The 14,402-nt window shown below is 40.0% G+C and overlaps 1 protein-coding gene across 7 annotated transcripts in view; it reads right to left on the minus strand.

Annotated features, from left to right (window-relative positions):
• hipk2 (homeodomain interacting protein kinase 2) overlaps positions 1-14,402 on the minus strand; it is an 84,160-nt gene that overhangs the window by 52,606 nt on the left and 17,152 nt on the right. For all 7 annotated transcript variants that reach the window (XM_066724201.1, XM_066724203.1, XM_066724202.1 and 4 more), the window contains exon 2: positions 8,190-9,273. In XM_066724201.1, the coding sequence (XP_066580298.1) occupies positions 8,190-9,273 (1,084 nt within the window). The remainder of the gene's footprint in view (positions 1-8,189; positions 9,274-14,402) is intronic.

Raw genomic sequence — 14,402 nt, forward strand, 5'->3', positions numbered from 1 at the left:
CTTGGGTCACACCAGTAGGCATGAAGGGGCAAGATGTGATAAAGCCAGGATGCCTTCGTAGTGTTCAAGGGAAGAATGCTTTTCAATGTTGTTCAACTATATCAGTCTTTGTCTTTTAGTTTTAGAGTCTTTCAGAGCCTACATGGACTTACAGATAGACCCTTAAAGGGATTTGGAGTTTTGTTTGTTATTAAAAACACAGTACAAAAACTTACATTACACACTGCAAACAAAATAAAAGGCACATGGTAAATAACACAGGTACAAGGCATGACAACAAGATACAAGAGACTTAGCAAAATGTTTCCCAATTGACAACAAACCTCCTTCAGTCCAAACAAGCACTGATCCCATATTCAATGATAATGACTCTCTGGAGTTTGATCACTTTGTGCTGAACCCTTCCAATTCCAATACTCGACGCCTACTTTTTGCAATGAATATATATAAAATGGTTAGGTAGTGAGTACTGGTACAGTATGAAGACATCTGGAGCTGCTGCATTGCCTGGGAGTGAGAATTGAGAAGTGAAGAGGAAAAATGTATTGTAATGTTCAGAACATTCTTAATGAGGGCCAAAAGATGCGATGTATCCTCTTGGTTCCAGCAGGATATCCCTCGGTGGGGTTAAAGATGTAGGACAATGAGCAACAGTGTTTATAGTGGTTTTGGAGGTTTCTTTTCTCGCTCCTAGAGCATTTCCTTACAGATCCTATCAAGGAGAAATTACTTTTGTAAAACTCCTATCATCTCAGAGGAACTGCTTGCAACACTGTTCACTAAAGAACTAGCCAGTGTACTGGGTGAACTGTCATTGCTTTCACATGACACACTGTACAAATATGCTTACTGCTTGCCATAAACGGAGAAAAACTGACCCACTTTTTCAAAAGTCAGACCACTATCCATTATGTTCTTGTATCCACACACAGAATACATCAGGCAATTCAGTAGCATATTTCTCACTGCCTGATTGAAAGCTCTCCACCTGGTACGCTCCCTGTAGTTCCTAAAACTCTAGCCTGTTTTTCCTTTAACTTAATGAGGCTGGTTTGTGTGGAAGGCAGTAGGGCTTTCACATACTAAAAATAATACTCTGCCTCCACACACAAGCCAGCACGACTCTCTTTATGGACACACACTCACACACACATCATTGCTAGGTAATCAAAGGCAACAAAAAGCACACTCTTGTATTGCAGTGTTCACTACAGCGAAAAGCTGCTTTTCTAAGGCCAAAACGACAGCAGTTTGGGGACCACTGTTCACATAGCCTACTTGTAGGGTCACAGCAGAATGAAAAAGACGCCAAAAGATGAGCTTTTCATTTGTCCAGGCAACAACAGCTTGGAAAATCGAGACCTCGAAGGATATGCAAGACAAACCGAGTATCCCTGCCAGAATAGCAGGACAAATTTTGATTTATACCGGTATAATGAGTGGAGTTAATCAGGGGAGGGCTGGAGTGACCTCTCTCACAGGATGTCCATGGATAAGGGAAGCAGGTTAAATAAATGAAGCCTGAATGCTTGAAGGTCCCAGTGACGTGTTCTAAGTTTGTCTTGACGCACTGCACATGGGATCTCTACACTGAAAACAGGAAGGACACTGGCCCCCATCATTCATGTTCCCAGCTCTGCTGAATTCCACAGAAGTTAAGTGCACTCCTGATAGCAATGGCTGGTCAATCAGACAGTAACTGTGTCTGTGTTAAAACTTTGTAGCCCATGCTTGGTGTAAAACAGTAAAAACCTAGACACATTCTCTTTAACATTATATATGAATTTATTTTTTGCATCCACCACCTGGTTTTGTCTGACATTTTTTGGGTGGCAACTGTGACTTTTTCAATTCCTATGGCAAGCGTCAGTGCTTTTGTTTTTTTATGAGGGCCTCATTTCATTCTCCGCAATAAAACCTTGCTGATTTACTTGCCCTTGACACATGATAATTACAGAGAAATTCAGCAGTCAACACTCGGCTACATCAGAGAGCTAACCTGGACCATGATTAAAGCAGCATTACATACCTTCCGCTGGTTAGAAACACAGACTTCGTTTCTAGAAGGGGGTAAGGTGAATGTATGGCAGCAGAACTGTTAGCACAATTACCATTTGTTTAACTTAGCTTTGACCGAGGCCTCTGTACATAACATTGATGTTCAGGATATTGTACAAACTACGAAAAAATAATAAGAAAAACAAGAAAAAGTGGTTTTGTAGTAAATTATCTTTCAATTATGCAAATGCTGATTGCACCATACTGATACAACAGCATCATTTAACCATGTTAGAATAGTCTAACAAGGGCCAATCAGAACTCATTTGAAGCAATTTCAGTTCCTCTACGTTCATAGCATTCGCATGTCTTGCATTTGTGCAACCTGATTCATATTAAAAGTAGCCTAAGCAAAATAAATTATTAAATGATTTAAGGAATACATACACAAGACAAATAAATAAATACAATTCATACTAGATAGTGGGCAGAGTTAGATGTTGGCAGGAAAATGGCCCAGATGGTCCAGGAACACTGCAAAAAGAAAACTCCACTGAACTACCTGACAGGAGGAGTCCTCAGAGAACAAGACACAGTACTGATCCTTCACGAATAGCCTCACAAGCCAAGTGGTGTCAGCACTCTAGTCTTTCATTGTGCAGTCTCAATCCACATCAAACTCCCAAGTAAATGCAAATTTTGACATAAAACTGTCAGTTTTAATTAAATTTGGAACAGTGGTGTGTTTGTTTTTGATTGTTTAAGATGTGATGGAAATAAAACAGTTTAAATCAGAAGATGTATAAGCTTGAAAGACCCATGTTTACTTTCTGATTTTAGCATTTCTGTTTAGGAATACAGAGTATTCTCATATGTTAACTATAACACCTTGTAATGTGTTATGCTACTGCCTTGTGAACTTCCAAAATCTGATCAAACACAAAGAAAAAACTTGTTTAGAACGAATGCATTCTCCCAGTCTGAGGAAATCTCTGAAGCTGATCTTGCTTTTCAAATATTGATACTCCAGCTTATATACTGTAGCAAAAACAGTAATGTATTAATGATTAACTTGAATAAACTTCCTCTTGCAAAAGTTACTCTGCTGTCCCTTTTTTCCATTTTGTACTTTGAATTCCTAAAACAGGAGTGTGATTAGATCTAAAGGGCTTTATTATTTATTTATGTTAATGCTGTACCTTTATCGACTGCCAGATGAGTTTCCAAATTTGGCTACATACATATGCATGACTAATAGGAGCTAATAAATGACTTGATTATTTTCTATTTCAGAAACGTAAGCAATTAGCACTTTTAATTGCAAAAACTAAATTCACTTCCTGTCACCGTAAAAAGAAAATGTGTAATTTAGTAAATGACAATAGGTCAAAAGTTGTTGCAATATAAGCATAAATACTTAATTGGAAATTAAAAATAATGTGTTTGTTTAGTTTCCAAATGGTATTCAGTTTCATGTTGCCACCTGTTGCTTTGTACATAAAAAAAAGTCACAGCAATATATCTGATTTACATTCCATGAAAAGTATATCGGGATAATCAATAATAAAACATTTGGAGCTGAAGTTCTTTTCAAGGCATTGCAAAATGTAATACAAATACACCCCATCAGTACTAACCAGCACACCTCCTTGAATTCAGATCTTATTGATTAAGCATTGAATTACTACTGACTTTTTCTTGAAATACTACCCCAGAAAATGCACATTTTTAGTTAAATGAATGTCTAATCAATAGAAAATCATTTTCCTCAAAATTCTGTCCACCATCCATAAGAAGTTCTTCCTCCATTACATATATATATATTTATTTATTTGTATTTTTTTTCTGAGGGAGGGTAGTGTGCTTATCCTTAATTAAAGGCCACAAACAAAAAGCAAACAAGTTTACAACCCCAAATGTAAGAAAAGCACTGGCTGGTGCCTATGGGGGAGGAAGGAAGACTAAATTAATTGTGCTCAGAACATTCTCGGCGCTAACGGCAACCACAGCCATTGTGGAAGTGCCACTGTTATGTAAGAAGGCAGTCATGCAGGAGGCTGGTAAACACGTAAGGTGAGCTGGCAACAAAAGCTTGTGTTCCCATGGACCAAGAGAGGAGGGGAAATGGTTTTGGATAAGACCGACAGTCAAAGCAGAGCAGCATCTAGAGTTTTTAAGTTACTTTTTTCTTCTGATTTCCGAATTTGTGGCAGAGGGGTTTCAGAGTAAAAATAAATAAACATTGTACAGAGTTATTTGCACATTACAGTCCCTACATTGTTCTTGAGCAAATGGAACAGTTTGTTCTTTTTTACTTTTGTACATGGACATCACTCTAATCACTTATCTGAATTGGGACAATGATGTAAGATTACCGGTTACATCACCAAGTAACAAAAAACATCTTACGTTAGGGGATGTAACCTGGATAAACAAGAGCCTTGAAAAATACCATAGGTTTTGTGTCCCTCATTAACAGCAAATGCACTGTGAAGAAAGGAACACATATTTATCTGGGAAACCCTACGCAAGAAGCCCACTTGAGCAATACAAGTTTGAAGCCTTCTATAACAGATGTTGAATTTGCAGTTTATGTAATTCAAGTAAAGGCACAATCCTCTGACACAATATGACGCAGTAAAAACACACAAAGGAGAATGCTTAGAGCTGCTGTCTATTCTGGCCTTAACTGCAAGACATTCTGAAGCTATTGTTCCACACATTAACACGAGTGCCAGAACAAATAACTACAGGGAACATGGTGAACAAATACTGAATGTTTAATGTATTATGTAAGAAAAGTTATCTTTAAACAGCTTCCATTCCCAATACATCTATGTTTGTATACAACTGCTATTTTCATAGTTCATCTCGTGAACTGTTCGTTGAAATAAATTCTGGAGAGAGGGAAGAAAAGAAAATTCTGCTTATTCTGCTGAGTCAAGGACCAATTAATGGAGAGTTGGCATTGGATCAAAAATCATGGATGGTTATGAATTCAAACATAGGTGAGATTCCAAATCCCAATCCTGAGGGTGTGTGTAATAGGCGGTAGATTAAGGATGTCTAAAATTAAAAGCTGAAGTTAGCTTAATGGAATGAAATGTAAAATACCGTTTACCATAGCAAGAGATTGAACTGGAGAAAAAAACAACTGAGCCAATGCTGTTCTATATTTACTTTACTACTGAGCAGATTCATTATTTTCATTTGACTTGACATGTGCAGACAAAGAATACAAATATAGCTATATACTTTGAAACCTGACCTCTCTGCCAAGAGTTTGACATCAAATTATACGCTATTGCAATGTTTAATTTAAAATGGTAATAACAAGCATTCTTCAAACTGTCTCTGTGGCATAAACATAAGAAATGCCAAACTGCAAGACTTTCCCCTGTGTCGTATGAATATGGGTATTAAAGCAGGAAATAAACCGAGAATCTGAAATTCAGATCAAAGTCGGGAGTATTGCATGGCTCCAAAGTGGGCGCTTATTTGGTTCAATCCGATATTAACGTCATTTCTTAGATTTGTTTGGCACCCTTTGGGACCTTTCTTGAGAAAGCTGCTTTATGACATCCAGAAAAGAAGTCATAGGGTGGAATCAACACGAATCAAATAATGATTCAAAATCAAATAAAAGGCTCTGATCAATCAGACCTCAGTCAGAATCAAGAACGGCAACTCGAAAAATGTCATTCGTGTTCCTTTCTTATTATTATTTGTTCAATATATCTCTGTCATCCTTCTCCTGCAATTCACATTCTAGGCAATGACAGAAGTGCAAGAGGTCACGCGGTTAGTGTCTCTAGTTAAAGGAAAAAGTTCACAAACTTATAATACTTTCTGTTCCTCGGCATACAAGTATCTTATTTTAGATGTGCAGGCTTATTGCAAAGTCACAGAGTCACTTAATTTGCCAATATACTGCCCCATCACAGTTTATTTTTTATATTTTATTAACACTCTCACAATCCTGGCAATTCTGTCAAGTGATAAACAGTGTTACTCCACAAACAGAAAACGTCATACATGATAACTGGAAACACTGCGATTGCTAAGCAGGATGGCAGTATCCGTTTTTAAAAAAAGAAAGGCCTTTGATTAGAGTTATTGAGTTTGACTTTTACCCTCAGCTTCTAGAGCAGCAGACCTGAGCAGAAGCTTTGCTAGCAGTCCAGACTACAACAGTAAATCCTATTCTCTGAGGGGAAAAAAGACATAGCTTTCAACTGATAGTCTGAGACTGGTCATCAGTTCCTTCTATGTCCTACTGTGAATCAGGGATCAGGAGATGGTACAGTACTCAGATTCCCATGCAAGAAACAAAGCGTAAATATTTTGCCATCTTGGGTTACGTCGCACTCGGATAACTCTGCAGACTAAGAATTAGGCCTACAGAAAGTACATCTTTCCAATAACAATAAATTGTTATCTTTTGATGTGTCCTTCTCTGCTAACTAGACCTTTTCTCAATCAAGGAGTCAAAAAAGCCACTTTTCAGCCAAAAAAAATCCAGCAGGATTCCAGGATCCAGTACTGCTTGTAGGAAATTTCAAAGGAGTTTCAGTTCGGGGATGTTTACAGTAGTATTACCGAGAAACGAAAAATGTTGACCTGCATTTGATAAACAGTGCAGACTTTTTCTACTATATCTGCTAATGGTCTCTGAGCCACCAGACTAAGTACAAGTACAACAAAAGCCCACATTCATCACTGAGAGATCCAGTTATGCCCTGCTAAGACAACTAGGATCTCTCTTAAAATGTCTTTAAGTAATGATGTGTTTGTATTCTCAATGTAAACCAGTAAAATAGGTACTTGCTCCTTTTAAAATAGATTTATCTCCCCCCAAAGCAAATATCTAAAAACACATATGGATCACATTATTGTCATATTATATCTGCATGTTTCAGAAAAGTGTCCCTAATCTTAAAATTAGAGGGTATTGCCACTGGAATGCAAACTGTACTATAAAAAGGTGTTATTAAAGCATTTAAGCTGTATATATTTATTTTCTGCATTTATTGTAATCTGACCTCTTGACACGAGGTTAGACAGTTGAACATGTTAAGTTCAAACAAGGCAGATGCAGATTTGTGTTTCAGCAGCAGGCCTACACTGAAAACTTTCTCAAACTGTAAAACGGTAACAGGACAAATTGGTGCAGCCAAAAAAGTTTTCATGTATAAAAAAATGCATCCCAGCAAGTCATCTGTTTCTAATGTTGAGCCCGGTCGTATGGATTACAAGAACGTATTACAGAAGAACTCCGGCTGACCCCTGATTTACATCCCCTAGGAAACTGAAACCAGAACATGGGACAGGCCTAAACTAAGCCCTGCCGATGTTTATAGTTACTATTCAGTGAGGAGTTTTCATTGGTTGTTTTTCTTTCTCCATAAAGCTTCTATGGAATAAAAATAAAATCCATTTCCATTACATATTTCCCAGGTGTTGTCATCCTAAGTGGGGTCCTCATTGTAAAGTTCAATAAACGTGCTGTCCTTAATCTTCAAAGCAGCACACAACATGGTTGTTTTTATCACATGAAACGTTCTTATCAACAATCCTATGAATTTCACATGAATTTCCTTTTTCATGTGTGTGGGGGGGGGTAGTGAAGTCAGATTTCCAACTGAAAGCTGAGAAACATGAGCACCAAAGATGTCTAGAACTAACATGCCAGCATCGCAGGAAGAGGAAAGTGACATATATACCGTGAGCTTACCTTGACAGTAGAGTCACATTTAAGTAAATACATAAATAAATACATACATGAATAAATAAATAAGGCATTCAAAGATTTGAGACATTCATTTGAGTAACTCATTTTTATCCAAAAGATAATATCTATTACCTTCTTTAACCTGAACTGGAGCTAAGAGGTAATTTGGAAGCATTTTGTATGAAACTATTATTTTTGGTGAAGTCTAGATTCCTGCCCAGATTAACAAGTTGTGTTTGGTCATGCACATTTGTTTGTTTTTCTCCTGGTCTCCTCAAATGAAGTTTATATTTTACAGACAAAGGCTATATTGTGCTGAACAACTATACATCTTCATGCATTATGTGCAAAGGTCTCCTGGAATGGCCTCCTCTTTGTAAACTTTATTTCTTAAAGTAAACACAATAGACTGAACACACAGGAAGGAGTATTTAGAAAAAGCAAAGCCACCTGGTCTTACCTGTAATATCTGGACTGCAGGTAGGTAGAACAAACTGCTTTTGAGACATGGCTGGCCGAGCCGAAGTCGATCACCTTCACTCTGTACGGCTGCCTGGCTGGGTCCACTAGCATAATGTTCTCTGGCTTGAGGTCGGCGTGGATGAGCCCCAAACTCTTGAGCTTCATGAGGGCAGTGGCAACCTGCTGCAGGATGGGCCGGATGTACTTGAGGGGCAGGGGGCTGAACTTGTTCTGCTTGAGGAAGTCGTAGAGGTTCTGTTCCAGCATCTCGAAGACCAGGCACGTGTGGTTCTTGTGCTGGAAGCACTCGTAAGCCCGGACGAAGTTGTAGTCGTCGGCGCTCTCCGTGCTCAGCCTGGCCAGGATGCTGACTTCGATCTGGCCCTGCCGGGCATAGGATGGGTGGTTCTTCAGGATCTTGATGGCCACGATCTCATTGGTGCCCCGCTTCCAGCACTTCACCACCTGGCCAAAGGTGCCCCTGCCCAGGAACTCCAGCACTTCATAGGTGTTGGTCATGGAGCAGAGCACCTCATGCTGCACTAGCTGGTAGTCCCCCTCGCTGTTGGAGCCACTGTTCTTGGAAGTTGCCGTGGAGGTGGTGGCCGTGGCAACAGTGGCCCCGCTGGCTGTGTTCTGGATCATTGGCGGATGCTCTTCAATGATCTGCACGCTGCTGTTGTTCTCGATCTCCTCACTCTTGCGCTTAAGCCCGCATTTCTGGTAGGTATCCAGCAGGCTGACTGTGCTGCGGCGGGTCAGGTTGTGGCCAGCGCCAAACAACAACTGCCCCGCTGCTCCTGAAGTGCTGCTGGCTGAGGTGACCACAATGTGCCCGGTGCTCGCTGGGAAGATTACCGCTTGCTCGTACGGAAGAGTAGAGTTGGCGACCTGGAGAGAGGCGTTGACGGCCACCTGGGTGGCTTGCACGTTCTTGCTGCTCTGGCTGTACACTTTGCTGTGTGTGCCGTACCCTGTCATATCCCAGTCAGACCACGGCTCCACCTTCAGTTTCTTTACACTAAAGAAGGCACTTGACTGGAGAGTGTGAGGGGAAAAGACTTGCACTTGCGAGGCCATACCTGAGGAAACATAAAGCGAAGGCAGAAATGTGAGATGCGAAACGCTACCTGCTGTCTTAAAAAAGACCACTGAGTTCACAGCAGTTCAATCACACCAGCCTATAGTCAATGGCTGATTTCACAAACATCCATTAGTATGTTAAGGAAGGAAAAGTCAGATTATGACCAAATACAGGGGTGCTGAACAAAGACCACCTTCTTTCATGTAAAAAGTCCCCAACTTGCAGTGCACAATTTCAATCATACTGTACAGACCAGCTAGGGACACGGCAAGAAACACAAATGAGACAATGTGAACATGAAACTCATTCAGCTATGCATTTTACTCTCTCAACCCTCATAAAAGCTGCACCAGTTTCATCACAAAGCTGTAAACTGAAGACTGAGAAAACTGCTCTAGTTGCTTGTATCAGGCTAGGCTGCTAAATAGGAAGAGGAGACTGACTTTGCGTGGGTGTCTGCAGGTAAGGAAGCTCTTTGTGGTATGTGACAACATTGTGGTTTATATAAAGAGATGAAGAGAAATTATTGAAATGTAAAACTGCTCAATTATGTACAGTCAGCAAAGGTCACTTGCAAACACATGAAATCTAGAAGAACATGACAGAACTTCCTTCACAAGGTAGCATCAATACACATTGATGTCCAGACTGTTCAGAGCTCGAAATTCTTAATTTGTCAGGATTGGCAACACAGACTGGGAAAAAACTAAGAAACAAAATTAGAAAAATATTTAAACTACAAAGTTCCTGAGAACATGGTCTAGGCATAGCAGATGCTCATAAACTAGAAAGACTTGTAGTCAAATTTCATCCTAGCATAGAAAGCATAAGATGGTAGCACACCAGAAAGGTGGTAGTAAAAATAAATTAACAACATATTTACAGTCCTTCCACGTAAATGAGAATAATTTGCATGTGTTTCAGCTGAACCCTTTTTTGCTTCAAGAAAAAAACACCTAGGCCTAAGTTCAAGTAGTCCGAGAACAACCACCCATAGAAAAAACAGGGCCGGGTCATGTTCAAAAGGTAAAACTGAATCTATAGCATAATCTGCACTCTTGAAAACCTGCAAGAGTATCATTCTGTATTTTTCATGTAGGTCTATGATCTATGTTGGGGGGAAATCTACATCTATATTGGGTTAGTATACATGTTTTGAGTGTAAAAAGCAAATGAATGCAACACCCCCAGTTATATACCTTAATAAATGTAAAAATAAGGGAGGCAAAATATGTGATTTTGGCATAAAAAGAATATAAGGGCAACATGTACATCACCACCAGCCACTCCTGTTTTGCTAGAAGCCTTCTTTTTCCTTGCAAGTACTGCGGCAAGGCTTGGGTTAAAGGGACAGATCTGTATTCAGACACAACAAGATAATTAATGAGAAGGAAAACTGTGAGTAGTAAAACAGACGCCATCACACTGATATCTCCATGCTCCTTGGGAAGAGGAGGGGAAAAAAAGGGTAGTCGGGGGGGGGCAGCCAGATCCTTAGTTATAAACTGTATTTCAGATTAAAGAAATGTAAATCTTGCCTCCTCTTCTTGAATTGCCTCGCCCGCCAGAATGTCCTGCAGTAGACAGACGGTACAATGTGGATGTTGGCCACCATATTTCCTTTCATCTGGGCTTAACCTAAATGCTGCTGGATTGCGCCGAAACATTTAAGGCTAAGCAAGTTGATTAAGCACGCTGAGAGCATTGGAGGCTTTCTGCTTTGCTCTCATCTGTCATGCCCACGTATCTGGTGCTTTACGCATTACTTTCTGTATGTGCTGTATTTTTCAATCAGGTTAAAAATGCTTTGGCCAAGTGTAATTCAGCACATAATAAAGAATGTCTGTGGGGCTATTAAGAGTGAGCCGTGGCATTAATCACTTAAGCTATGAGGGCCTGATGTCACTCTGTGGATTATTTTTTCCTTTGCCAATACGATACGCTAAAAATAATTTAAACACAGTCATTTAAGACGGCTACATGCAGGACACTGCGGGGAAAGTCAGCAGGGATCATGTGGAGTGGGCAACACAAATTAAATGTATGATTTAAACACCCACTGTCCATAAACTGTACAAGAACTCAAGTGTTTAAAAATCGAACCGATGAGTCTCCTATGAGTGAGACACACAAGAAAGCAGGAGGAATCTGATGAAAACACCTAACTGCAGGTTAAAAAGCACTGTAGAAAACAGCACCTGGGGAAGGGGTTTCCTTCAACAGAGAATAATTAATTCTCAAATTCAATGAAAGGATGTCTTGTAACAAAGGTTGCATAATCAGAATGGCATCTCCAATGAAACACACTGCTTCCATGCTGTTCCTTCACTGCTACAAAGGAACCAAGAGCTATACTCAAAGTCTAACCAAGGAGAGAGAGGTCCACCTCCCAAAAACGTATTCATATCTCAAACTCGTGCTTTGTCTGTGTACTGTAATTGCAATTTAATTTCAAATGTCCCTTTATCCACTTCCAAAGTTTTATGATCTTTTGAAGTCCATTGAAGTTAATAAAATAAGGAATTTACAAATTTTTTACCAAACATGGTTTCACACCCAATGAACTTGATATAGTGGCCTAAAGGTAAGGTGACCAAATGTGATTTAGCATATTAACATACAAAGCCTTAGACATGTACAGTGCACTGAGCCTTTACCCCTTCCAAAGATGGATTTTACTCCAGACATTTTAACACTTAATAAAAAATAAATATATAAATAACCACCTTAGGCTATTTAACAGGAAAAGGACCTTACCTGATGTTTGGATCACAGACTATAGGCTAGTTAATAAGTTTGTATATTTTTGTGTGAGCTAAACCTGAAAAACATTGTGAAACGAAACTATGCACCGAATGTTCCGTTTACAATTTTGAATGACAGTGAAACTAATGGCATCCAATTTCAGAACAGAGACAAAAGTACGGAACCAAAAAAAAACCACTACCAGACCTCTAGAGTGACTGGATCAATTAGCATACTGGATATATTTTGATTAGAGCAATAACACTTTCAAACAAAAACATTTACAGCAAATGCAATGCTGCCATATGAGAGGATACACTATGATCCTGAAGGCCATTTACTGAACCAGCCAGGAGAAATAATTCATTAATGAATTGACCTGTGTATGTCTAGACACAACATGCCAGACTATGGCAGAGGATTTGCTCTAACATAAGACAGACCTCAAGACTCAAGCAAGAAGCAAAACTGTTCTTAATACTTGATTGCAATTAATAAAACAGAATACACCACCTCTACATACACTCACCTAAAGGATTATTAGGAACACCATACTAATACTGTGTTTGACCCCCTTTCGCCTTCAGAACTGCCTTAATTCTACGTGGCATTGATTCAACAAGGTGCTGAAAGCATTCTTTAGAAATGTTGGCCCATATTGATAGGATAGCATCTTGCAGTTGATGGAGATTTGTGGGATGCACATCCAGGGCACGAAGCTCCCGTTCCACCACATCCCAAAGATGCTCTATTGGGTTGAGATTTGGTGACTGTGGGGGCCAGTTTAGTACAGTGAACTCATTGTCATGTTCAAGAAACCAATTTGAAATGATTGGACCTTTGTGACATGGTGCATTATCCTGCTGGAAGTAGCCATCAGAGGATGGGTACATGGTGGTCCTAAAGGGATGGACATGGTCAGAAACAATGCTCAGGTAGGCCGTGGCATTTAAACGATGCCCAATTGGCACTAAGGGGCCTAAAGTGTGCCAAGAAAACATCCCCCACACCATTACACCACCACCACCAGCCTGCACAGTGGTAACAAGGCATGATGGATCCATGTTCTCATTCTGTTTACGCCAAATTCTGACTCTACCATCTGAATGTCTCAACAGAAATCGAGACTCATCAGACCAGGAAACATTTTTCCAGTCTTCAACTGTCCAATTTTGGTGAGCTTGTGCAAATTGTAGCCTCTTTTTCCTATTTGTAGTGGAGATGAGTGGTACACGGTGGGGTCTTCTGCTGTTGTAGCCCATCCGCCTCAAGGTTGTACGTGTTGTGGCTTCACAAATGCTTTGCTGCATACCTCGGTTGTAACGAGTGGTTATTTCAGTCAAAGTTCCTCTTCTATCAGCTTGAATCAGTCGGCCCATTGTCCTCTGACCTCTAGCATCAACAAGGCATTTTCGCCCACAGGACTGCCGCATACTGGATGTTTTTCCCTTTTCACACCATTCTTTGTAAACCCTAGAAATGGTTGTGCGTGAAAATCCCAGTAACTGAGCAGATTGTGAAATACTCAGACCGGCCCGTCTGGCACCAACAACCATGCCACGCTCAAAATTGCTTAAATCACCTTTCTTTCCCATTCAGACATTCAGTTTGGAGTTCAGGAGATTGTCTTGACCAGGACCACACCCCTAAATGCATTGAAGCAACTGCCATGTGATTGGTTGGTTAGATAATTGCATTAATGAGAAATTGAACAGGTGTTCCTAATAATCCTTTAGGTGAGTGTATAATTTAACAACCCCCCAGATACACAATGACAATACTTAGGACATTAAACTTTTCATAAAAGCTGGTGTCTTTTCAGAAATAGGGAGAGGAATCATATTTATTTTAAAATTCCCATTGCATGGCTGTGTGAGTCAATCCAGATTTTCCAACCAGCGGCCCCTGTTCATCAGCCAGGTGTTGGATGCTGAATATTTAATGTTTACCTTGTGCTGAGAATTTGTACAGACCTACATGTTGAGTTGAAATAAACATCTTTAAATAGAGTCGATCTCTGCTGTGTCATTTGAAAGGAACGTGCACCTCGAAGAGCTTGGAAAGGATAGAACTGACTATGCAATGGGAATCTAAATTCCATCCCTGAAGAAATATTTCCACTAAGAAAATAACAACTCACAAATAAAGATCCGCACCAACAACTGCCGATTCACTCGGCCTCCACTGCTTACAAACAGCTTTCTCTGTGGGAGAGCACAGTCCCTGCACTCGGCACTCGCACAAGCAGCCCAAGGCAGCTATTGACCAGCTCATCGAGTTTTATAGCTCACATCTCATCTTATTTATAGAAGAAGAATCACGCACTCACAGAGAATGAGGTTCACTGACACTTTGTGCTACAGCATGGCTCCTGCTTCATGC

The sequence above is a fragment of the Amia ocellicauda genome, chromosome 15 (assembly GCF_036373705.1).
Source record: "Amia ocellicauda isolate fAmiCal2 chromosome 15, fAmiCal2.hap1, whole genome shotgun sequence".
NCBI classification, from domain to species: Eukaryota; Metazoa; Chordata; class Actinopteri; order Amiiformes; family Amiidae; genus Amia; species Amia ocellicauda.